Raw genomic sequence first — 26247 nt, 5'->3', positions numbered from 1 at the left:
TGGACTTCTAATTGAAGCCAACCTAGTCTATATAGCCACGATTACACAAAGAACTTCTCTAAAATGCGAAAAGAAGCCGGGAGGTGGTGGCACACACCTTTAACCCCAGCACTCAGGAGGCAGAGGCAGGTGGATCTCTGTGAGTTCAAGGCCATCCTGGTCTACAAGACTTAGTTTCAGAACAGGATCCAAAGCTTCAGAGAAACCAGGTCTTGGAAAAAAGAAAAAAAGAGAAAGAGACATAAGGTCTTCAGAGCTCCTTGGAAAAGGGGGAGCGATAATGATCTTTTTAAAAAAGGGAGGGAAGGTCACAGAGAAACACTGACAAATTTTTACCCCATTGGTTTTAAGGATAGAAAACAAATACAGAAGCCATACTAACCAGGTCCACTATCTCAAAGCTGTTCTTTCAAAAGGAATTGTGTGGAATTACAGTTAATACTAGCAACGAGTGAACAACCTGAGTAAAAAGAGTTACAAAAATCAAGTATCTGAGTCTAAAAACAGGCACGCACATCTTACATGAATCCTTAAAACAGTTTACACTTTCGTGAATACACTAACCTTTTGATGTATGCTTAAAATAGTCCTTTCCTAGTAGATTACAAGAACATATAAAGCTCACTGAATATGCTGAGAATTTGGTAGAGAACTTGTCTAGACTACAAAGCCCTGTATTCTACCCAAATGAAAAACAAAGAAAAACAAAAAGACACAAGAGCTCTCTGAAGAAAGTTCTAACTACCAGACCACTGCCAATAGCAGCATTTTGCACACAACTTCCCAGAAAAATCAAGCAGTACTTTATGAGGACTATGGCAAACAAAATGTTCAACAAATATCTGAATTATTATACTTGTCATTAAAATTAACTTTGTACACCTTAAACTATGCTGAATGCCTGAAAACATAATCATGTATGGATAAAGCTAAAACTTGATGCTTCATTTAAACTGGTTTAAATATTTCTAACATATCCAAAAAGATTAAAGTTTCTTTTTAAAACAATTTGCTCAATCTTATTTCTATTTTCATTTTTAAGCAAGAAAGAGGTACTCAAAACCTAAGAATAATTTTGTTCTTCCTTTCTTGCTCCCCGGCCATCTTGGTCTTGGTTGGGGGCCGTCCCGCACCTAAGGCAGGAAGATGGTGGCCGCAAAGACGACGAAAAAGTCTCTGGAGTTGATCAACTCTCGGCTCCAGCTTGTTATGAAAAGTGGGAAGTACATGCTGGGATACAAACAGACTCTGAAGATGATCAGACAGGGCAAAGCGAAATTGGTGATCCTCGCCAACAACTGCCCCGCCTTGAGGAAATCTGAAATAGAATACTATGCCATGTTGGCTAAAACTGGTGTCCATCACTACAGTGGCAATAACATTGAGTTGGGCACGGCGTGTGGAAAATACTACAGAGTATGCACACTGGCCATCATTGACCCAGGTGATTCTGACATTATTAGAAGCATGCCAGAACAGACTGGTGAAAAGTAAAAAGTTTTCCTTTAATAAAACTTTACCAGAGCTCCTTAAAAAAAAAAAAAAAAAAAAAAATTGTTGTTGCTCTTTTTGAAACAACTCATTCTGTGCCCCAGGATGGTCTAGTCATTCTGCTCCATGTAGTTCTGGTGTTACAGGCATGGTGTTACACTCCAAACTGCCAGAGTCATCCTCCAACTCAGCAAAGCTTTGACTTTTCACAAAGAAATCACCAATCTCTGTTTGCACACTACTCTCCCACCTTTGAAACCTACCTGAACAGAACAGTTCCTTCAGACAAATGAGGCTCACATACACTTTTTCAGCTACTGGTGAAGTAATCCAGACAAAATGAAAACCACTCTGTCTACACTAAATATCTCATATCATGTACCATGATGTGAGACCATCTTTCCTTCTGCTTACCTGAGAATTTTTAAACATTTCCAATCATATGAGTCAGGAGAATGATGTGTGGTATAGTCAGTGTAACTTTAAGAGAGCCAAACCTGCATTTTATATGTACCAAAATTGGAAGTGTTTGTATTGGTTCCTAAAGTCAGGGTTGGTTTGTTACCGAAGAGCCCGCCACTCGTTGTACCAAAGGAAGGAGCACTGGTTGTGCTGGTTCCAAAAGTTGTAAGCTTGTTATTGCCAAACAGGGTCTAAAAAGAAAATAATACAGAAAAATTAAAATAATATAAAGATATAACAAAGCAAAACTAAGCAGGCTAAAGAGATAGCTAAACAACTAAGAGCAGGTACTGTTCTTACCAGAGAACCTGAGCTTGATTCCCAGCACCCACCTCAGATGGCTACAACCACCTGTCACTCTATCAGGTGGCTCAAAACTGCCTGTAATCTAGTTTCACGGGATCCTATACTTCTGACCTGCACAGGTAACTCATTCAGACGTCATACCCACATGCCAACACACAATACACATAATTTACAGTAATGAGAGAAAGGATGCAAATGAGTTACTCTAATTATGTGTATAATGGAAGAAAAAGTTTTAACTTATGAAAAGACAGATAAATCAGAAGATAATAATCTGAGCAGGATTATAAGCACAAGGCTGCTAACACAAAAAATTAACACCTTAGCAAACAGTATTTCAGTGAGTCAAAAAAAAATAACATGGCAATCAAATGTTTTCATTGGCCAGGTAGGGAAGTACAGGACTGTGAAATCAGCATTTGGAAAACTGAGCCAGTAGGAAGACCAGATTCTTTAGGATACAAGGGAGAGGGAAAAGTAAAGAGAGAGAGAAAAAAAAATGTGAAGAGAGAAAATACTTTGTAGTACTGGAAACTGAACCCAAAACCTTGTGTATGAACACAGCATTCTAAACTGAGATACATCCTCATCTCCTAATTTGCTTGAGGCTGGCCTTGAACTCTCTGTAGCCAAGGCTGGACTCAAATTTTCAATCTTGCCTCAGCTATGTCTGACAACTTATTCAATAAGGTAATAACTGAATTACACGTCCCACAGCATTAGAATCTCTATAATTCTAGCAACTTGATCAACTCCAAAAGCATTTAATTTCCAAATACCGCACTAGTTTATCCCTCAAAACACAAAAAAGAAAACTAGAATTATCTGATTTGGGCTGGACATGTGGTACAAGCCTTCAATCTCAACACTTTTCAAGTAGGAAGAAGCAGATTGCTCTAAGTTTGAGGTCACCCTGATCTTTATAGGAAGGTTCATGCTGGCCAGCGCTACTTAGTAAATTCTGTCTCTAAAAATAAACAAACAAACAAATGAATGAATAAATAAATAAATGTTATCTGAAGCCAGGAGGTGGTCCTGCATAGCTTTTAACACAAGATGCAAAGACAGGTGGATATCGGTGAGTTCGAGGCCAGTCTGGTCTACAGATAAGAGTTCCAAGACAGGCTCCAAAGCTCCAGAGAAACTCCATCATGAAAAAAAAAAAAAAAAAAAAAAAACAAGAAAATCTTGCCGGGCGGTGGTGGCGCACGCCTTTAATCCCAGCACTTGGGAGGCAGAGGCAGGCGGATCTCTGGGAGTTCGAGACCAGCCTGGTCTACAAGAGCTAGTTCCAGGACAGGCTCCAAAACCACAGAGAAACCCTGTCTCAAAAAAACAAAAAAAAGGGGCTGGAGAGATGGCTCAGTGGTTAAGAGCATTGCCTGCTCTTCCAAAGGTCCTGAGTTCAATTCCCGGCAACCACATGGTGGCTCACAACCATCTGTAATGGGGTCTGGTGCCCTCTTCTGGCCTTCAGGCATACACGCAGAAAGAATATTGTACACATAATAAATAAATAAATATTTAAAAAAAAAAAACCAAAAAAAAAAAAACAAAAAAACAAGAAAATCTGATTTAAATCATCTAAATTAATAGTACATAACAAACTATCCAAATGGATTCAACAATGTAAACAAAATTGACAACTTCAATAGGAGCCTGCAGTTGAAAAAGATATTAAGTATAAAACAAACACACAAAAAGACTTTATGTTGTACATAATAAAAACAAGCAGGGTGTGGTGGTGGCACAAGCCTTTAATCCCAGCATTCAAGAGGCAGAGGCAGGTTAATCTTTATGAGTTCAGGGCCAGCCTGGTCTCCAGGAGTGAATTTCAGGACAGTTAAGAGTTACGTGAAGAAACCCTGTCTCGGGAAAACAAAAAACATAAAAAGAGCAGCTTTACTCCTTACTTAAAAATTAAACTAGCAAACTATATTTCTTTCTCTTTCTTTTTAATGTGTATGGATGCTCTTTGCCTACATATATGTCTGTGTACCATGTGTATCCCTACTGACTACAGAAGCCGGAAGCAAGATGCCACATGGGTGCTAGAAGTCATATCCAGGTCCTTAGTTAGAGCAGCCAGTGCTCTTAACCGCTGTGCCATCTCTCCAGCAAGTAACAGTACTTTCAAAGAGAAGTAAAGCACACACCACTGAGATAAGACAGGAACTGCAGAGGCAGTCCTTAGTTGCTACAGTGCTTTTCTGGAATGCATGAAGCCTATGGTTTTGACCCCAAAACTTCATGAAACCAGGTATGATGGCAAACATTTGCGATCCTACCACCTGGGAACTGAAAACATGAAAACTAGTAGTTTAGGCAAACTACTCATGAGTAGTACATGCCTGAATCCTAGCACTAAAAAAGTAGCAGCAGGAGCTGTTCAAGCTTATCCTTGGCTACACATAAGTTTCAGCCACTCTGAGCTACTTGAGACCCTGAAAGACCAAGACATGAGTTGGCAAAATGGTAAAGGTCCTTGTCATCAAGCCTGATCTAAGTTTGATCCTTGGAACCCATACAGCAAGAGAGACTGGACTCCCAACAAGCATTTTTTCACTCTCTCTCCCCTCTCCTCTCCCAACCCCTTTTGGTTTTTCAAGACAAGGTTTCTCTATATAATAGCTCTGGCTGTCCTGGAACTCACTCTGCAGACCAGGATAGCCTCGAACTCAGAGATCCACCTGCCTTTGCCTCCCAAGTGCTAGGATCAAAGGTGTTTGTTTGTTGCCACCACCGCCTGGTTTCCACAGTGGTTTCCGAGAGCCATGTGTGCAATGTGGCTGAGGCATATGTACATAAAAAAATAAATTAAAAAAATGTAATATTAAAATTATAAATAAAGCCAGGCGGTGGTGGCGCACGCCTTTAATCCCAGCACTTGGGAGGCAGAGGCAGGTGAATCTCTGTGAGTTCGAGACCAGCCTGGTCTACAAGAGCTAGTTCCAGGACAGGCTCCAAAGCCACAGAGAAACCCTGTCTTGAAAAAAAATAAATAAATAAAATAAAATTATAAAGAGGGAAAATGAAAAAAATAGATATTAAATTCTCGGAAGACAATAATCTGTTTTATACATTCATTTAAAAACTTCAAATTACAGTCAACTGTCCACACCTACCGAACCAACTGCACCAAATCCAGTACTGGGCTGCCCAAAGAGACCTGTTCCTGTTCCAAATGCTGTCCCAGTGCTGGTGTTTGTAGCCGTTCCAAAAAGACCTCCTGGCTGTGAGGCTTGAGTTACTCCAAATAGGCCCTGGAAAGGGTAATCTAGATTAAAATGAAGTTCGTAATAGCTTTCTTTAAAGTCTCAGATAAGTGGTTTATAAAAGCATGTGTGATAAAGACAAAATTCTTGGAATATTTCTTTGCGACAACTCTGAGAAGCAAGAATAAGCTATCCTTCCCAAAACAGCATAAAGAGGTATTACTGTAAATTCATCTCTATAACCTAAGTTCCTGTTTCCAGAATAATGAACTTCAGATGCTGGGCATGTACTAAGACTTTCTATGAATTCTTTTGCTCTAAGCGAGTCCGGATAATCTAAGCTATATATCAAGACTATGCTATAAAACAAACAACAAAAAAAATCCAATTTTCTTCTAATGCTTTATAAACTGGACATAATTCATACCTATAATCCCATCATGTATGAGGCCAAAGGAAGAGGACCATGAGTTTCAGGTGAGCCTGAGCACAGTAAGACCCTGGGTCATAAACAAAACACAACCACAAGATTTGTAATTCTAAGTATTTTATCTACTTAGTAAACTCTGGCATTAATGATAAGGGACTTTTTTAAAGATTTGTTTATTATATATAGTGTTCTGCCTGCATGTATGCCTGCACACCAGAAGAGGGCACCAGATCTCACTATAGATGGTAAGCCACCATGTGGTTGCTGGGAATTAAATTCAGGACCTCTGGAAGAGCGGACAGCCAGTGCTCTTAACCTCTGAGCCATTTCTCTAGCCCTATTAATAATATAAGGGATTTAATCTCATTCTTTTGCAGATGGATAATCAGTTGTAGTACTCTTGTTGAAAAATAAATTAGCTGTTTCTAAATTTGATATTCCTTTGATTATTCTCAATTATATTCATACACCTCATTTAATTTTTGAGATTAATCTTATACACGCTAGATTGGCCTTGAACTGGATACATAATCAATGCTATCCTTGAACTCTGGATTTTCTTCCCAAGCACTGAGATTACAGGATGCCCAGTTCTATACTTTTGTCTTTATGTCAATAAGCAGTCTATACTTACTATAGTTTTAACAATCTCATCCACATAGACAATATATTTCGATGATACATACACTCCCCTTTCTCATTATCTCCCTCCAACTCCCTCTGGAACAATCATTAATGTCACAAGCCTCAAGATAGCAACCTGCAGCCCACTAAGCTCTTAGTGATAAGAAAACTATGGTCAGAAAGAATAAATGACTCATTCAACAAACCTTCAATAAGCAGAGTATAGATCAAGACAAAATCTAGGTCTTCATTGTTGACAGATTTCTTGTCCTCCCCAGCTCTAAAGAACTGCTGTGGAGATAGCACTTACAAGCTGAACATGATTACTAGCCTATTACTTAGATTAATAGTAAGATCTGGCGCTAACCAAGGCCTTACCATAGTATTGGTGCTCGGCTGTCCAAGGGTACTAGTATTACCAAAGGAAAAGCCAGTATTCGGGGTGGTTGTAGCCTGGCCAAATGGTTTGCTGAAGAGACTGGTAGTCTGTTGATTCTGTTGGCCAAAGAGACCACCTGGATTTGTTCCAAATCCAGTTGTGCCTTTCAGGAAAAAAAAAAAAAAAAGAAACAAAAAATCGAATAAAAAAAATGGAACTCTCAAACGAGTAATTCAGCAAAATCATCTGAGCTTTAATTATTGCTATCTAAATTAGTCTATATTCATTCCTTATCAAATAGCCTTCATTTTCTATCTTCAGTTGGCTACATCATATTATATTAAAACTTTCCTTTCTATAATACCTCAATCAAGAATTCTAGTAAGACTAAACCAACTAAAGTTGGTTGTAAACCCAACTTTTGTTTTGATAAGGAAAAATAACCCATGTTTAAATTAATCTTGACAGAATGAGGTTTTTTCTTCATATCAATATATTCAGCCTAGTTGTTTATATACAGCACTGTGTTCATTGAGCGTAGTGGCAAACTAATCCCAGCTCTCAGGAGACAGAGACACAGGCAGAGGCAATGTGATTTCAAGGTCAGGGTGGTCTACACAGTGAGTTCCAGGATAGCTAAGTATACAAAGAGAAACCTGCCTCCAAAAAAACTGAAAACAAAATGAATAAATCTGGCCAGGCGGTGGCGGCACACACCTTTAATCCCAGCACTCAGGAGGCAGAGGCAGGTGGATCTCTGTGAGTTCGAGGCCAGCCTGGTCTACAAGACAGGCTCCAAAGCTACAGAGAAAACCTGCCCCGAAAAACCAATCAATCAATCAATCTGCTCTGTTAAGTCAGAAATACTAAGGCTGAAAAGAATGTTAGATGTAAATTAAATAAATACAATATTTGTGTATACGTATCTGTAGAAAGCTACGGAAACGTTGTAACTTTTGTTTTTACAGAGATAAACTTGTGGCTAAGGGAAAAATCCAGGCAAGAAGAGATCTGTGGTTTGTTTTAGTTCTTAACAGGGTGACCTTATCCTTGGCTATGTAGCTAAGGATAATCTTGAAGATAATCTTGAATTCTTGATCTTTACCTCCTAAATTATGTAATTAACAAGCATGAACTACCCAAACAGCTACAATATAAGCTTTGTATTGTAACTTTTGCAAAAGTAGTTATTTTTATCAAGTAACTTAGTCATTACCCTAAATGCTTTCATATCTACTGAATCAATCCAGTTACCTAATCAGGGTTTAGAATCTGACTCATGGACTGCTGGGGACTGAAAACAGGGCCTATATATGCTTGAGATACACTACCGGTGCCAGCCCTTTCGTGTTCAAAATACTACAGCTTTTTGCTTTTTTGTTTTTCGAGACAGGATTCCTGTGTGGGCCCAGCTGTCCCAGAACTTGCTCTATAGACCAGGTTGACCTAGAACTCAGGGCTCTCTGCCTCACTCTCTAAGTGCGGGGAATCACAGGTGGGTACCACGTGCCCAGCACTTGATGTACTACTTCTGAACATAGCAGCAGTCCTCAGAATGATCCTCCATGCACAATCAAATGACTTCTCTTTCAAAATAAACCTTTAATGTTTCCCAAGCAAATAAAAAGTCATGTCTTATAGGATGAGGCACACAAGCCTACAAGTCCAGCACTTGGGAGGCAGAGGCAGGAATGCCTTAAATCCAAGAAGGCTACTTTGGCCTATGGAGCAAGTTCCAGGCCAGCCAAGTTTACATAGCAAGACTGTCTCAAAAAAGCCAAGCTCTGATCCACTCACATAGCCCTACTGTGTACCTAGAATTCTACAACCCTCTCACCTCTTTGGTAAAAACTTTGAGTTTTGCTGGGCCTGGTAGCTCATGCCTGCAATCCCAGTCATCTGAAGGGCTGAAGCAGAAGGGCTTCGAGGTCAACTTAAGTTACAGAGAGACCCTGCTGCAAAAGAAGCCTCTAAAACCTCAGAGTTTTGAGGTTCATAGCTTCAAGTTAGATTTTTCCTAAAAATACATACAACCAGTTCTTTCACCTTCTTTAAGTAGGTTATTAGTCAAGTATCACCTACTGAAATAAGGATTCCTTAGCCACTTTCACTTTCTTTGTTTGCTTGTTTTTCTGTGTAGCTTTGGAGTCTGTCCTGGAACTCACTCTGTAGACCAGAATGCCTCTGCCTCCTGAGTGCTGGGATTAAAGGTGTAAACCACTGCCCAGTGCCATCTTCACTTTTAACTGTCTCTCCCTACTCAAAATTATCTCTATTTTTTCCCATGACTAATGAAGTGAGTCATGATTTACTTCTATTTGACCATTCTTTTTTATGATACAATAAAGTGCTTACTAGTTCCAAAGGCAGTTTTATTCTGACCATATGAAAAGCCTGAATTAGTGGTGGAGGAGCTGAAGAGTCCTGTTGCACTGGAAGTTGCTGGAGAAGACCCAAATAAGCCAGTTGTGGTACCTGCTCCCACTTGGTTCTGTGGGCCTTTCCGGTTAGCCTGATAATCCTCCAAACGAAGTTCCTGAAGGATAAAACACCAAACTTAACATATGGCAAAAAAATAACTTAGAAGAGACTGTACAACATTCTGCTACAGAGTAACATCACTGATAAAGGGTAATATTGAAGTACAAAGTTAAGTATCCATCTATATAAAACTCAAAGATCAGCAAAAATTGGGCAATCAAGATAGCAATTAACGACCAGGCAGCGGTGGTATACACCTTTAATCCCAGCACTCGGGGGCAGAGGCAAGCGGATCTCTGTGAGTTCGAGACCAGCTTAGTCTACAAAAGCTAGTTCTAGGACAGGCTCCAAAGCTACAGAGAAACCCTGTCTTGAAAAACCAAAAGAGTATTATGATGAGGGGCAGAAACAAGGGTACTGGGATGTTAGCTACTGCTTCTTTTGCTATTTATTGTTTTTATTTCTATGCTGTCACTTTATCTTTCCACTTAATAAAAATCTTATTAAGCCAGATACTTAGGATTTTGAATAAATTTACTAAAAACTCAGGTATGCACACATATATATTCTCACTGCAATGTAAATATCTAACCAGGCCAGGTGGTGGTGGCACATGCCTTTAATCCCAGGAAGCAGAGACAGGCAGATCTCTGAGAGTTCAAGGCCAGCCCGGTCAACAGAGCCTGTCTCGAAAAACCAAAAGGAACAACAACAACAAAAAAATTTAACCAGAATCGAATACAAGACAGAAGACCTGTATATAGGTAGAGAATATCTGAGCCTAAAATAAAAATATTCATAATAATACATAATCTTGAAAAATACCTTGATGAAAAGCTTTTACTCACCATCAATTTGAACCACATAAATATTAAAAAGAATCACATATATTTGAAGTTTTTTTTATATATTATCAAAGTATTAAGCTCATTTTTTTTCTATTTCATTTTACTGACCTCTAGTGACTTGCTTTCATATTCTTTCATAGCAGTAATACACTGGTGCTTGGTACTGATGTTAGTGCTAACTCCAGCTTTGACCATAGTATCTGTACCAGTGGGAGGCTGCAAAGGAAGACAAAGAACATTTCTAAGTTCAAGCTTTTTTCTCTAAGTCCAAGTTTCTAAATCCAACTCTCACAGACACATTTTTTACACCCATTGAACTTTAAAACAATACCCTATTTCTTTTTATGTAACAAGACAGGGCCAAGGGCTGGATACTCTCAGTGGTGAATGCCTGCCTAACATTCACAGAGGTGTGGGTTTAATTAAATCCCCATGAAACATGTCTGCCCATCCACTTAAAAAACACTATTCAGGAGGGCATGATGGCCCATACCTACTACCCCAGAACTCCAGAGGAAGCCGTGAATACTAAACCAACCTGGGTGGGCTAGACAATGAGATCTTGTCTTAAGCAAACTAAAAGATGAAGCTAGGCACAGTGGCACAAACCTATAGTCTGAAATATTTTGGAAGTTGAAGCAGGATCATTTGAGACCAGGAATTCAAGACCAGCCTGGGCATCACAGTAAGACCCTCATGGCAAAACCAAATCGTTTTCAAGGATGCTTGATTAAAATATAGGGTAACATTTCTGATCTTTCCCCTACATCATAGTTATCTGAATAAACTAATCTTCATTTTTAAATATTAATTTTAATATTTTAATAATGTTTAATTATGTATTTTAATTATATTTCGCTGTGTGTCTGCATGTAGATATGTACATGTGAGTGCATAGAGGCCAGAGACATTGTTAAGAGTAACAGACGGTGCTGAGCCAATCGATACAGGTACTGGAAACTCCCCAATTCCAGTCCTCTGGAAAAATATCAAGTACTCTTAACTACTAAGCCATCTCTCCAGTCCTGAATAAATCAATCTTGGTAACAAATTTACCACAAACTTAAGTATTAGTCTCTCAACTCAATATCCAATTACATGGCAAAATACAGGTAATATATTCTTATAGATGGTTTTTCCCAAATAACCCCCCAAAAAGTATATATACCTAAATCTTTAAGCAGTATCATCTGTCCTTCAATTTCCCCTTTTTATTTTTCATTCATTTATTAATTCATTTAGAGACAGGGTCTCTATGTAACTCTGGCTGTCCTGGAACTCTATGTTAACCAGACTGGACTTGAACTAGAGACAACTCTACCTCCTGAGTCCTAGGATTAATGGTGTGAGTCACTACACCCAGCTTTATTTTCTGCCACAATATTCTACATAGTGCACACATGCCTTTTAAGTCCATGGTTCAACTCCAAGGCCCATAGCTCACTGCCCCTCCCATCCACTGTATTGTCCCATTCCCATTCCATCCCAGGATTTATTGTTTCATAGATAAAGACTACTGAAAGTCTGTGCTATATATCTCTATGAGTAAGTCTTACTTTCAGTAGTTTGCTATGGTCTGTCCATTATCCTTTATTTCTTATAAACAGATGGCTACTCTAATTCTGCTTTAGAACAGAAAATATTGACAGACACTTGTTAACCTAGCACTAAAAAGTCAAAGCAAGATCGCAGAGTTCAAGGCAAGTCTGAGCTAGTTAGTACAAAGTCAGCCCGGATTACACAACAAGACTTTGCCTCAGAAATTCTGCTTTATATGTGCTACCATAATCAACACTGAACACAAAGTTGATTGAAGTGAGCATAATTCTAATATACATCATGACACAGATGATGGTTCACACTGAAGATGAATTTCAGCTCACTGGTATACTGCTTATTTACCACGCATGAGACTTTGGCTTAATGCTCACCATGGCAACAAAAAGGGAAAATTAGATTTTGTTATTTTTTTAAGACTGGGTTTCTCTGTGTAACAGCCCTGGTTGTCCTGGAACTCACTTTGTAGAATAACCTAGACTCCAACTCACAGAGATACACCTGCATTTGCCTCCCAAGTGTTGGGAATAAAGGTGTGTGCTACCGTGTCTGGCTGGAAAATTAGATTCATGTATTCTTGTATACTATAAAATCATCATGTATACCATTTCTTGTATACTATGAAATCATCATGAGTAATATTTTTACAATTTATTCTATTTGCCTGCATGGAGGACAGAGGACAACTTGCAGTTTTTTTCTTTACTGTCGAGCTCTAAAGATCAAACTCAGTTATCGGGCTTGACAGCAAGTGCCTTTACCCACTAAGCCATCTCACTAGCCCTATAAAACTATTACTACTATTTTACATTCTTGTTTTTTCCAGGGTGAAGAACTAGAGAAATGGCTCAGCAGTTACAAATACTGACTGTTCTTCCAAAAGACCCAAATTTAATTTCCAGAACCCACATGGTGCTTTCACAGCTTGCTGTAATTCCAATTCCAGAGGATAATGCCTTCTTCTGGCCTTCCAGGGCCTTCCAGGTCTATAAAATGAGTTCCAGAACAGCCAGAACTGTTATATAGAGAAATCCTATCTCAAAAAAACAAATAGACAAACCTAGTATTGAGACAGGGTCTTACCATACAACCCTAGCAGGTCTAGAATTTGCTATGTAGACCAGGTTGGCCTCAAATTCACAGAGCTATGCCTGCTTTTTTCTCCTTAAGTTCTGTTATTTTAAAGGCATTTGCCACCATGGCCAGCCGCAAACTGTAGAAACCAGGGAACGGAGAGATGGCTCTGCAAAACCAAACAAGAGCACTTGCTACTCTTGTCAAGCAACCAAATTCCTCTTTATTAGGTAATTCCACCAGAAAACACAGACTTCATTTATTTATTCTGGTGTTTTGAGGCATGGTTTCTCTGTATAACAGCTCTGACTGTCCTGGAACTCACTTTGTACACCAGGCTGGCCTCGAATTTAGATATCTACCTGTCTCTAAAGTTGAACAGAAAGTCTGTGTTGCCCTCATGCAGCATGAACCTGATATGGAGGAGTTAATTTCAATGGTTAAATAAAGAAGCTGCCAATAAGAGGCTGGAACTAATGGGCCAGGCAGTGATTAAAAGAATACAGTTTCCGTGTAATTATTTTGGGGCATAAGCTAGCCATGTGGGCGGCTGGGTGCCAGGGACGCAGCCCTGCCACTCTTATTACAACAGAGTGGCACCCAACGTGCTAATGAACTCCACGTAAAACCTGAGAGGGCTTAAAAAGGACACAGAGAAAATTTAAGACAGCTTTGTGCTGTTTGTGTGTTGCGTGCGGCAAAGAAATTGTCCTGATTCAGCAACAGGAAAAAACTGGCTGTTTTAAAATGCCGGCTTTCTGGGCTGTGCCGCCATCGCGATCTCTGTCTGGCTCCTGCTGGAGACAGAGCTTTTGAATGGAGCATTTGGAGTAAAGTGCTATGGCTTGCTTGATGGCAATGTGGACTGCTGTGTGCCTGGAACTGTGTGTGGCTCAGGGGCACCAAATGGCTCTGAGGCAGGAGGGCTCAGCTCCGCCATGCTAAACTGTGCTGGTCTCAGGCAGGAACTACCATAATTACCGTAATAACAGCGCAGTTAAGGTTTCGACTGGGCAGGACACAGGAAGTACCATATTACCCCTACATGGTGCAACTTAAGTTTTTAAGAAATGCTTAACGGGCTGGAGAGATGGCTCAGCGGTTAAGAGCACTGACTGCTCTTCCAAAGGTCCTGAGTTCAACTCCCAGCAACCACATGGTGGCTCACAACCATCTGTAATGAGGTCTGGTGCCCTCTTCTGGCCTGCAGGCACACACACAGACAGAATATTGTATACATAATAAATAAATAAATAAATAAATAAATAAATAAATAAATAAATAAATAAAAGAAATGCTTAACATTTTAAGAAATGCTCCTGGATAGTAAAAAACTTACAGATTCACAATAAAACAGATTCAGACATAAAAGACCACAGTGTTGGTGACTGTACGTAGGCTTGAGAGAGAGAAAAAACAAATATAGACAATAAAGTTAATGGTTTAAAAAAAAGGGTAAAGTCTTTAAAGAGACAGAGTACAGATAGTTGTAGATTAAAAGAAATAAAGAAAAATAAGCCACGTAAAAATGGAAAATTCACAAAGAGTCTGGATTCTTTGTATTATTGTGTTTTCTTTAAAATTTTTGACTGTGAAGGAGCTAAGTACAGAGAGACATTTCATTATATGGGCTGCCAAGCTAAACCAGATGGATACAAGGGTATTATGATTTCAAAATACGGGTCTAAGGATATGATGCTTTGGAGAGGGTCTTCTTTTGTTTTCACAGAGGATGCGACTCTGTGGATTGCGTCTATCCCAATATGGTATGATAGACCACGCCCTCCTGAAAGGTTGCTGTGAACACCTTCAGAAAATTACTTCACTCAACTGCCGACTGAGATGACCCTGACACACAGGTTACACCATGAAAGATCTGAATACAGCGCCCCCATTCAGCAGAAAGCAGTTTGGAGAAAAAAAACTGCGCCCATGTTCCCAACTATTGTTTATAAATGTTCTTTTACATTTAAAGGGGGATATGATATAGATATGAATAATTTGCATTGGTGTGAATTTGAAGGTCAATTTTGTTATATGTATACGCATATTTCTAATCTTGATTAAGGTATTGTGATTGTATAGTTCATTTAAAAATGTAATGTATATAGGTTGTTAATGGATAATCATCGATAATTGTCAAGCTTTTAGTCATGTTAGTTAGATTTTCTAGATGTGCATAGATATATTTCAGCTAGATAGGCATTCTTCATATCTTTCAAAGACTGCAGAATATGGCATTTAATGTTTTAATAACTTAGGGCTTTTCATGACAATGAGACACGTCTGCTCCTGGAAGCACCAATCTACTTCAAGAGGAAGATGGGCATCAAAGAGGCTCCTTATGGAGTTTGATAGCCATTTGGGCATGAAACTGCTCATGCCTGGACTGTTGCATAAACTGGACACAAAGAACCCGCAGAAAAAGGACTGCTGAACTTGCCTAAAGGTGAGATGGTCTTTCGGGGGTTCCTGATTCATGAAAGAGTCTACGAGACATTCTGCAGGACACAGCAGAAAGTGACTGAACTGTCTTTGGAATTTTCCTGCTTCATGGAAATGTCTGCTGAAAACTATGGGCCTGTAGGCTGAAGATGGATGCCCCCACGGTACAGAGGAACTTTGGGTGACTGTCCAGGCAGCAAGATGTCTCTGTCATTTCTAGAGTTTTCTTATTTCTTGTTTACTTAGGTAATATTATATCCTCTGGAGTCTTTGATGGAGTTGAAGAATGGATAGATAGTTATAGTTTTCCTTAGTTATGATAAAAGATAGATATAAATATTGTAACTGTAATTCTTGCTTGACAACTGTTTTCCTATATGTAATCTTACTATGTTAAAGTGAAAGCCTTTCTTTTTTGTTTAAACAGAAAAAGGGGAAATGATGGAGGAGTTAATTTCATTGGTTAAATAAAGAAGCTGCCTTAGCCCTTTAAGAGGACAGAAAATTAGGTAGGCGGAGTAGACAGAACAGGATGCTGGGAGAAAGAAGCCGAGTGAGTGAGTCGCCATGATTCTCCCACTCCAGACAGACGCAGGTTAAGATCTTTCCTGGTAAGCCAGCTCGTGGTACTAAACAGAATATTAGAAATGGGTTAGATCAATATGTAAGAGCTAGCCAATAAGAGGCTGGAACTAATGGGCCAGGCAGTGATTAAAATACAGTTTACGTGTATTTTGGGGCATAAGCCATGCGGGCGGCCGGATGCCAGGGACGCAGCCCCGCCGCTCATATTACAACATGAACCTCACTGATCTTTGTCTTTTATGCACAAAACAACATCCTGGTTAACACACTCCAGCTAGCAAGAACAATTATCAAGAAATAAAGAAATAAAAACTACAGAAGCAAGCAAAAAAGAAAGAAAGAAAGAAAAAAGAAAAGGGTAATACACGTAAGAATTTTCCTGGATCCTAATCTTTGATGGATTAGGTCTTTGTTTCTGTTTCTGACCAATGTTGGGATCTATGTGTTGGGTTCTGGGTCAGAATAGTGCCTCGAAAGTGCTATTAATTACGCCAAGGTCTTGGTGCCTATTACACCAGCACCAGATGGAGGTTCGCAACCATCTGTTATTGCAATTCCAAGAGATCATGATACCCTCTTCTAGTTTCCCTGGGTACTGGCATGCACATGGTGTACATTCACATATTTAACAAATATTCATATACACAAAATAAAAATAAATCTTATTTTTTAAAAAAGCCAAACTATGATATATATATATTACTGGAGATAGGAGCAATCTGACAATACATTCTACAAAGAAATACACAAATAGGAAAAAAAAACATTCTGGAAGAAAATACGTACATTAAATTTAATGGTAGTTCCCGTAGGTGCTGATGTAAAACTACTTGGCCCAAAGAGGGAGCCAGATGTGCTACCAAAAGGGTTAGAGGTGGTGTTTGTAGTTCCAAAGAGTCCTCCACTGCTAGTACTTGCTCCAAAATCTATAAATTAGAAAGAAACAATTTTTAATACACCTTGGAAGTAAGGCAGAGTAATGGCAGCTGCACTTTCATACTGTCAAATATTCTTTATTTCTCCTGAACAAATTCATTTAAGCAATGTTTAATACCAACACTTGCTTCCAGGCTACAACTTTTCAAGATAAACTAATCCAAACCCAGGATTTAAATACATATGCAGGAAGTTCATATAAAGACAAGACAAAAAAGAAATTATTTCATCTCGTTTCTCCTTTTCTTACTAAGAATGAATGCTGAATAAAACTGTATTTCTAAAAACATCTCATTACAATAGCACAGTATGTTTAGCTATAAGTCATACACCCATATATTATGAGAATATTTTGAACATATGTCCTATAGAAGCAATCATAGACAGGTTAACATAAAATATGACTCCCCTAAAGAAATGTTAAATCAGAGGGCATTATTGGTCCTTTTACAGAAACTAATTCAAAAGCAGAAGAACTTGGGAGGCTACAGAAATGCTTCCAGTTCAACACCAGCTTGGGCTAGTTACACACTGAGTTCCAGACTAGCCCAGGATACAGACTGAGAAGACACTTGTTTCAAAATGCAAAAAGAAACTAAATAGAAATAGCAGACTCTACCTAGCAGGGCATACTGGCCCATGCCTTTAATCTCAGAAGGGAGACAGAGGCACATGGAATTCTGTTTGAGGCCAGCCCAGTCTACATAGTGAGTTTCAGGTCAGCTAGAGCTACAATGTAAGAACCTGTTTCAAAGAAATTAAAAGAAAAGAAATTAAAGTACCTTTCTTTTTTTTTCTAATGATTTCTTTCTCTATTTTACGTCCATTGGTGTTTTGCCTGCATGTATGTCTGGGTAAGACTGTTGGCTCCACTGGAACTGGAGTTACACAGCTGTGAGCTGCCATATTGATGCTGGCAACTGAACCTGGGTTCTCTGTAAGAGTAGTCAATGCTCTTCCTCCAGCCCCAAGACTATGTTTCTTAAAATATGAGAAGTCATACAGTGCCAGAAATGTCAATAAACAAGAAAAATTTATCTGCCAGTATTTAAGATTAAGTGATAATAACCATTATGATCAATTTGACTTCTCATTGGCAAAAAAACTATCATTTCTAACTAACTCTAACTCTAAATATATAGTTTAAAGTTAGTTGGTTAGTTAGCCACTCAGGCTCTTGTACCATAAACAGCATCATCTCATAAGGCACATTAGTGGTTGCCTTACTCTATAAAAACATAGTTCCTAGCCACATGGATTTGAAGAGTTAAAAAACACCTTCCATGAGCAAGGAATGGAGAGGTAATCAAAGCATATACAGTGTTTCTCATTCCTGGTGCTCCAGTCTCTTTGTTATAAATCTGAGGCACAGGTAAGGAAGGACAGAGTTGTCTTTATAGTACAACACTATTGACCATAACACATTCTTGACATCCTGTCATCATAACTTCAATGATACTACCTAGACCTGGCTTTACATCCTATGTCTGGGTATTCAATATCAGACCCCCCCACACACACCCTCTGTGGTTTTTTGAGACACAGTTTCTCTATGTATCCCTGGCTCTCCTGGAACTCACTTTGTAGACCAGGCTGGCCTTGAACTCTTGATATTCTATGTCAGACATCTCTTTCTCTCTGGATCCATTATAAATATTAGTGCTTTAAGTCCCCTGTCCTTTAAGAGATATACTTACACTGGGCAGTGGTAGTGCATGCCTTTAATCCCACCCAGCACTTGGGAAACCAGAGGCAGGCAGATCTCAGTGAATTCAAGGCCAGCCTGGTCTATAAATCAAGTTCCAGGAAACCCAGGACTATTATACAGATAAACCCTGTCTCGAAAAACCAAAAAAAGGAGTGAGATATTTTCTCCCATCTTTTCTAGCCTACAAAACTCAATACATTTTCAGGTTCTCCTATTTTCTACATTTTCAGGTTCTCCTATTTTCTGGTTTTGACCACTTGGTGGGACAGGACATAAGTGAACATAGAGCAAAGAAGAGAGAACACATTCAATAAACAAATCAAATATTAAACTATCAGAAGTACAAAGAATGGTGTCCTACTTACTCCCAAAGCCAGTTGGCTTATTTTGTGCAAATGCATTGTTCTGGGATGAGAAAAGACTGGTCCCTGTACTTGCAGTTCCAAACAAACTATTTGATGTTCCTGTTGATGTTCCAAACCCAAAGCCAGTGCTTGTGGAAGTTGCTGGCTGGCTGAATGAATTGGTACCAAATAAACCACCTGAAGAGATGGAAGTGGGAGAAAACAAGTTTTTGTAGTCACCAAGTGAAGTTTTATACCATCTACATATAAACCAAATGTATTCCAAACATAATTCCTTACCTGGTTTGGTCTGTGAATTTCCGAATAAGCCTCCAGTATTGTTGCTAGAACCAAATGCGGATGTTCCAAATGCTCCTCCACTAGTAGTACCAAAGCCAGTATCTGAAACAGCAAAATTCAGGGTCTATGAGTAAAATAGTTTTATTATTTCTTTTTATTTTATCATCATTTCTTTTTTTTTTTTTTTTTGGTTTTGGTTTTTCGAGACAGGGTTTCTCTGTGGTTTTGGAGCCTGTCCTGGAACTAGCTCTTGTAGACCAGGCTGGTCTCGAACTCACAGAGATCCGCCTGCCTCTGCCTCCCGAGTGCTGGGATTAAAGGCGTGCGCCACCACCGCCCGGCTTATCATCATTTCTTAATTTTGATTTCTTTGCTTATCTATTTATTTACTTACGTTTTTTGGAGACAGGGGTTTCTCTGTGTAATCTTGGCTGTCCTGGAACTCACTCTGTAGACCAGGCTGGCCTCGACCTCAGAGATTCCCTTCCTCTGATTCCCAAGTGCTGGGATTAAAGGCATGCGCCACCACTGCCCAGCTACATTTCAGAACACTGCGTTAAGTAGAACCACTAAGACAGTTTGAAGTCTTTCTCAAATTTTCATAAAATTACAGGATAGAAATTAAGCCAAGGTATTTTATTTATGATTTTCATAAGAACACGAATTTCAAGTCAAAAGGTGTGGCTTTCCACCATCACAAGCTGCATGCAGCCCAGTGGCAAAGTATCTGCTAAGCACAAGCAGTGGAGGGGAGCAACCTCAAGCACAGGAACAGTGCTCTCTACAGTGGGTGGATCCTCCCCATCAATTAAGATAACCACAATAATGCTTCACAGATATTCTCAGATCCACTTCTAGATTATGTCAAGTTGACACAAAACTAACATAGTGGCTCATACCTGTAATCCTAGCACCCAAGAAACAGAAACAGAAGACTGAGAGCTGGAAGACTGAGCTACATAAAGAGTTGTGAGTCGGCTCAGACTACAGTGATACCAGTCTCAAAACAAAGCAACTGAACCAGCAAAAGTCAAATTAAGACATTTTCTCCTCTTTCGTTATTTTTCAAAACTTACTTTGTCCAAATGTTGAAGTTGTGCCAAAGCCCCCTGTCCCACCCCCAAAGGGGGTTCCAAATGATTTGTTAAACATCTTCAAAACAAGTGTTTGCTTCAGAAAGCTGTAAAAGAAAAGTTACTCTTTTGAGAAACCACAGAAAGTAGTTTGTTTCAAGAAATCTACCATTTTACAAATATTAGTTAGGCCCATAAAAATGACTGCATACTGCTCTTATTCAATATTCTAAAACCTTGAATGAATAAATTAATTAAATTAAAATATTATTTAAATTAAATATAATACGTTATAACCTATGAAATGCTCATTAATCTACACACTTCCTAAAATAAACTAGTACTATAATGTGAGATTGAATTTCTGATCCTACCAATGACCATCCCCTTAAAATGTTTTTCATGTATGTGTGTTGAATTGCTGGGCAATTTAACTTTTCTTACTTTTAGTGCATGTATTCCTGCAAATGCCACAGCACATGGCATGAATGGAGGCGAGAGGATGGGACAGAAATAGGGTCTGGAAGTTGAACTCAATTCAGCAGGCTTGGCAGAAAGCTGAGACATCTCACTGGAGCAGTTTTTTTTTTTTTTAATTTTTACTTAACTTACATTTTAATATAATACAGATCAGTATAGACAGTACACATGAAGCTGCAGGTTTGCTCCCCAGCACTGGACGTGGTGGCACACACCCATAATCTTAGCACTCTGGAGGTGGGAAGTAAGGGGATCAGAAATTCAAGGTAATCTTTAGCTATCAAAATCAGTCTAGGTTACATGAGACCCTGTCTCAAAACAACAACAAAAACAAGACCTCAAATCTATGAGGATGTTTTGATAATAATCCACTTAGGAGATTTACAGTATGTGCATCAAAAATTACGACCATATTCTGTTATCCTAACTATCTGAAATGTTTCCCTGGCCAGGGCTGGAGAAAAAGCACAGCAGTCAAAAAACAAACGAAAAGCTGGGCAGTGGTGGCACACGTCTTTAATCCCAGCACTCGGGAGCCAGAGGCAGGTAGATCTCTGTGAGTTTGAGGCCAGTCTGGTCTAAGGAGAAAGTCCAGGACAGGCTCCAAAGCTACAGAGAAACCACTTCTTAGAAAACCAAAAAGTGTACCTACTTACTAGTCTTAAAGTTAGAGATTCACACAGGCAGCACTAGTGCACACCTTTAATCCAGCACTCGAAGGCAAAAGAAGGTTGGTATCTGAGTGTTTGAGGCCAACCTGGTCAACAGGGCAAGTTCCAAAGCTACAGAGAAACCCTATATATATAAAAACAAAAGCAAAACAAAACAAAAAGCTAAAGGTAATCACCATTTACTTTTCAGTAATGATATCTTCTTTTCCCCTACCTTTAGCCAGATGTGGTGGTACAATGTTTATAACAGTAACAGGCAGAATTGCTGGGGCTATACAGAAAGCCCTACCCATGCCCCCCCGCCCCCCAACAAAAGCCAAAAGATCTGAATAGCTACATTAAGGAAAAAAAGATGTGAACAGGTTTGTTAGCAAAAAAACAGATGAATGGTAAATTTTATTTATATATGTTCTACCACACTTTTTCAAAATTCTGTTGTATAACACAAACAGTTCAAGGACAGCATGGACACATGAACCATGTGTCACCCAAAACAAGTGCTATCCAGTTATCATGTCGATTTTGCCAGGCACCTCCATTTTTTTGGGTGTGTTTTTGATTCTGGATACAGGTTTAGTCACAATGCTTGAGGTTATACATAGGAAGTTTAGATTTATAAAACAAGTGTTGGGAGATGTTTGTTATTTATTTGTCATTATTATTATGTGCTAATTATAACCGTGTAACATACTTTGATCATATTTATCCCTCCTATATCCCTATTACTGTGAGCTGTATGGTCTAGTTTTTTTTTGTTGTTGTTGTTGTTTTTTCCCGAGACAGGGTTTCTCCATAGCTTTTGGTTCCTGTCCTGGAACTAGCTCTTGTAGACCAGGCTGGCCTCGAACTCACAGAGATCCGCCTGCCTCTGCCTCCCGAGTGCTGGGATTAAAGGTGTGCGCCACCACCACCCGGCTCCCCTAGTTTTGAATCAGCATATGACTACTCATCCAAGGTCCTCTGAGACCATTTCTCACTTGACAAAGACCAGTGAACCTCAGGACAGCACAGAATACTCCTGGGACCGAGCAAGCTGCACAATCTCCTTTCTCATAAATATTGATAATCCTCTTCGCAGTTTTTAGTTTTACTTTGTCACATTTACTCTGACACATGGGACAGATGTGATCATTCCTAGAAACCTCATTTTTTTCTCAAATATTTTCCTCCTAAGATTCTTTGGGAACTTAGGTTTCTTATCTGGAAATATCAGCTCTTACCCCAGACCCTGGGAACTTTTCTGTTTCAGTGCGGACAGGATCAGAGGCAATAAGTTAATGGGCACATATAAGCAACACAGGGGACATTAACTATGTGTCCTAATTCTGGGGAAAATTAAGATGGAAAAGAGTGTCTTATTAAAGTTCACTTTTTATAAGGAGGCTTCAGTGACAAGGGAACAGTTGAAGAAATACAAGCTAACTGTATGGAAGTAGCTTCCCTATTTTCATAAAACAGGCTTTAAGGTTTTAACTTTAATACTGTTGTTTTTGAGAACATGTGCCTATATTTATCACATTTTAGCTGTAAGAACAGGATCTGTCTGGCTTGATATTTAGCCAAGTTAACAAAATGCTGAGCATTGTCACCTTTGGTTTAAAAGTTGTTTTAAGGCAAAATAATATTTGTTTCTGCTTAGGTTAATGCTGGAGGACAGGAAAAACAGACTTGTTTTTGAAGTATAAAGAGTGTTTAAGCTATTCAGGAGCTTGTATGAAACTCATCTGGTGATCAGACACTTCTTTGCCCCCTTTCCCCATCTCAGGACCTGAAACTGGCTGCAGTGGGACCGCCACACTGTCTTTTTGTTTTGCTTTGAGAAAAGTTTTCTCTGTGTAGCCCTGGCTGTCCTGGAACTCACTCTGTAGAACAGGCTATCTTCAAACTCAGAGATCCAGCTGCCTCTGACTCTTGAGTGTCAGGATTAAGAGGGTGCACAACCTCATCCAGCAGCCAGGTACTTTCTTTTCTTATTCATTTCCACAGACTGCGAACCTGTTCATGTAAATCTGACATCTATTCAAGGGACATGTCACTCTTTAAACTTAACAAATTTTCCTCTGTGAAATGTACCCTTACAGATCACATTAATTGTAATGTGCGCATTTTAGTTGTAATTTGACTCTATACACCTTAAGTTCTACAGCTCCCAATCATCACCATTTTACTATTACTAATCTTACCCTAATACATTATACACTCATTTCACAAAGGGATTAAGTAATAATACCTTGGAAAATACCTCAACATCTATAAATTCATTTACATTTTTTATCAACAACAATGAAAGAATGTTGGTATTAGCTATCACTGCTTTTATCACCTCTATTTTGCAGATTAGAAAAAAAAAGAATCAGGTTTTACTAAATTTTACAAGGTCAAAGAAGTAGAGCTCAAGTTTAACCTATCTAACTTTCCAAAGACACTTTCAATCACAGGAAAGTAACAGACAACAAGCAAAACCATACTATAGCATATTAAAGAAATTCAACTGCTTCAGACCTAAGAACAAGAAGAATTGAAGGCAACAAATATTTTTTTTTTTTTTTTTTGGTTTTTCGAGACAGGGTTTCTCTGTGGCTTTGGAGCCTGTTCTGGAACTAGCTCTGTAGACCAGGCTGGTCTCGAACTCACAGAGATCCGCCTGCCTCTGCCTCCCGAGTGCGGGATTAAAGGCGTGGGCCACCATCGCCTGGCTATGCACTTTTAACCCATGAAGAAAGCATCTCATTCAAATGCAACCCAGTTTTTCACTTTGGAGATTTGGAGATAGGGTCTCACTCTGTATTCTTTTTTTTTTTTTTTTTTTTTTGGTTTTTTCGAGACAGGGTTTCTCTGTAGCTTTGGTGCCCGTCCCAGAACTAGCTCTTGTAGACCAGGCTGGCCTTGAACTCCCAGAGATCCGCCTGCCTCTGCCTCCCGAGTGCTGGGATTAAAGGCGTGCGCCACCACCGCCTGGCGTCTCACTCTGTATTCTTGACTGACCAAGAGATTCGCCTACATCTGCCTCCTAAATGCTGGAATTAAAGGTGTAAATCAGAATACCCACTCAACTTCTTCAGTTCTGACAAGACTGAACTTGGTTGATTCTCATTTACCGCGCTGAATAAAATCTTTTCTCTAAAATTATCACAACAGAGGCTAGGAATTTAGCTCAGTTGGCAAGGGTACTTGCCCAACAAGCACAAAACCCTGGGTTTGATCCCCAGCATAAATGAAGAACAGTAGCACATGTCTGTAATCGCAGCATGTAGATTTAGAAGGATCAAAAATTCGAGGCATCCTCGGTAACACAGATCTTATGTCAAAACGAGCCACAAGAGAAACAAAATTACACTAAAACAAATTAAGATCAGAGAAAACCTCACAATCTGTCATAACCACAGAAACTGAAGAACGACAAACTGGGTAAACTGGTGCTCACCTATAATCCCAGCACTAGAGAAGTGAAGGAAAGAGAATCAGTTCAGGTTCAACCTCAGCTACTCAAGTGAGCTTGTGGCCAGCCTAGGCTGAGGCCCAATCACAAAACAAATAGTGAATATAGACAACTTTGCTCTTCATCCGTTTTCTTAACTGTGCTGTGTAATATCAGACTCAGTGAAAACTTTATTCTTGCTGCTACCAAACAACTCAATTCACTCTATAAACTTCAGTCTGCTACCTTTTATAAGCCTATGTTAATTCCATCTAGCAACGGCATTCTTCTAGACATCCATAGCACAATAGAAACTCTTGGCACATATCTACCTTGACCCTTACTTCCCAGACTGGACACTGTGAAAGACCAAATTATGCAGACTTTCATTTAGGACTGTAGAAGATTTGCTGTACCAGTGGCTTGCTATACTATAAGATAGCCTTCAGCTGTCAGTCTTTTTCAGAACTGCCTCCACTGGACTTACCTCATCTGTGGTCAGACTCTCTTCCTGTGACAGCCTAAATCCAAGGCCAATGCTAAGATTCTTGGTCCCAGCTAAATACAGGGCAGATTTCATAGGATTGGTTGACACCTTCACCAGGATACCACAATAATTAAAAATATAGCTTATGGCAGAATACTTGCCTAGTCAGAAAGGGTCCTAAATTCAATTCTCTTTTACTAGTAAAAAAAAAAAAATCAATATATAAAAATAAAAGAAAAATAATCAATACATAAAAATCAAGATAAAGCTGGGAGGTAGTGGCACATGCCCTTAATCCAAGCACTTGCAGAGACAGACAGATCTGTGAGTTTAACACAACTCCCTTTGCTATAGAGGGAGTTCGAGGACAAAAAAATCACTATCCACAGTTAAACTGAATAAAATGAGTATGGTTCTGTTTGTTTGAAACAAGGTCTCAGTAAGATCTCACTCTGTCACTCTGTAACCCAGGCTGGCCTGGGACTCACAGCACTCTTCCTAAGTGCTGGGATCACATACCTGGAAACACTATCTACTTTTTGTCTTGTATGAGACAAGAGACAGGAAAGGAGGCTAGGTATTTCCAGAAAGAACTAAGTACCTAATCTTAATCACCTAATACTGTACTCCATTTTGGGGGCTGGCCTACAATTCATTAATTTTACCTCTGTATCAAAAGTACTAAAGCTACAGGTGTACACATTAAACCAAGCTCCAGAGTCAGCTGCTCCTGCTTCTTTTAAAGACAGGGTCTCACTATGTAGACCAAGTAGCTTGAAACTCAGAGACTCATATGACGCTAGGCCTCAAATTCTGAAATTAAGAGGCTATACCACCACCACCGCGACCAGCAAAGATTTCTTTTGCTTTTTTATGTTTGTGTGTCTACACAACATCTGTGTAGATCTGTGTGAGAAGAGTGTGCAGGGCCAG

General features: G+C 39.3%; 2 protein-coding genes across 7 annotated transcripts in view; one reads left to right on the top strand and one right to left on the bottom strand.

Annotated features, from left to right (window-relative positions):
* Positions 1-26247, bottom strand: part of Nup98 (nucleoporin 98 and 96 precursor) — a 99347-nt gene that overhangs the window by 65566 nt on the left and 7534 nt on the right. For 4 of the 6 annotated variants that reach the window (XM_057777392.1, XM_057777395.1, XM_057777398.1 and 1 more), the window contains exons 2-10: positions 20262-20365; positions 19186-19287; positions 18907-19083; positions 16684-16823; positions 10345-10452; positions 9263-9443; positions 6907-7070; positions 5385-5522; positions 2006-2144 (exon numbers count right to left, since the gene is read on the bottom strand). In XM_057777392.1, coding sequence (XP_057633375.1) covers positions 2006-2144; positions 5385-5522; positions 6907-7070; positions 9263-9443; positions 10345-10452; positions 16684-16823; positions 18907-19083; positions 19186-19287; positions 20262-20337 — 1225 coding nt within the window. In that variant the 5' untranslated portion in view covers positions 20338-20365. The remainder of the gene's footprint in view (positions 1-2005; positions 2145-5384; positions 5523-6906; positions 7071-9262; positions 9444-10344; positions 10453-16683; positions 16824-18906; positions 19084-19185; positions 19288-20261; positions 20366-26247) is intronic. The other 2 variants (XM_057777394.1, XM_057777397.1) reach the window with 1 other exon arrangement.
* Positions 1135-1524, top strand: LOC130879180 (60S ribosomal protein L30-like). The gene has a single exon (XM_057777399.1). It carries the CDS (start codon positions 1147-1149, stop codon positions 1492-1494), a length of 348 nt encoding a protein of 115 aa, XP_057633382.1. The 5' UTR covers positions 1135-1146; the 3' UTR covers positions 1495-1524.

This window comes from Chionomys nivalis, chromosome 8, assembly GCF_950005125.1.
Source record: "Chionomys nivalis chromosome 8, mChiNiv1.1, whole genome shotgun sequence".
In the NCBI taxonomy this organism is placed as follows: Eukaryota; Metazoa; Chordata; class Mammalia; order Rodentia; family Cricetidae; genus Chionomys; species Chionomys nivalis.
This window is presented reverse-complemented; position numbering and strand designations above follow the sequence as displayed.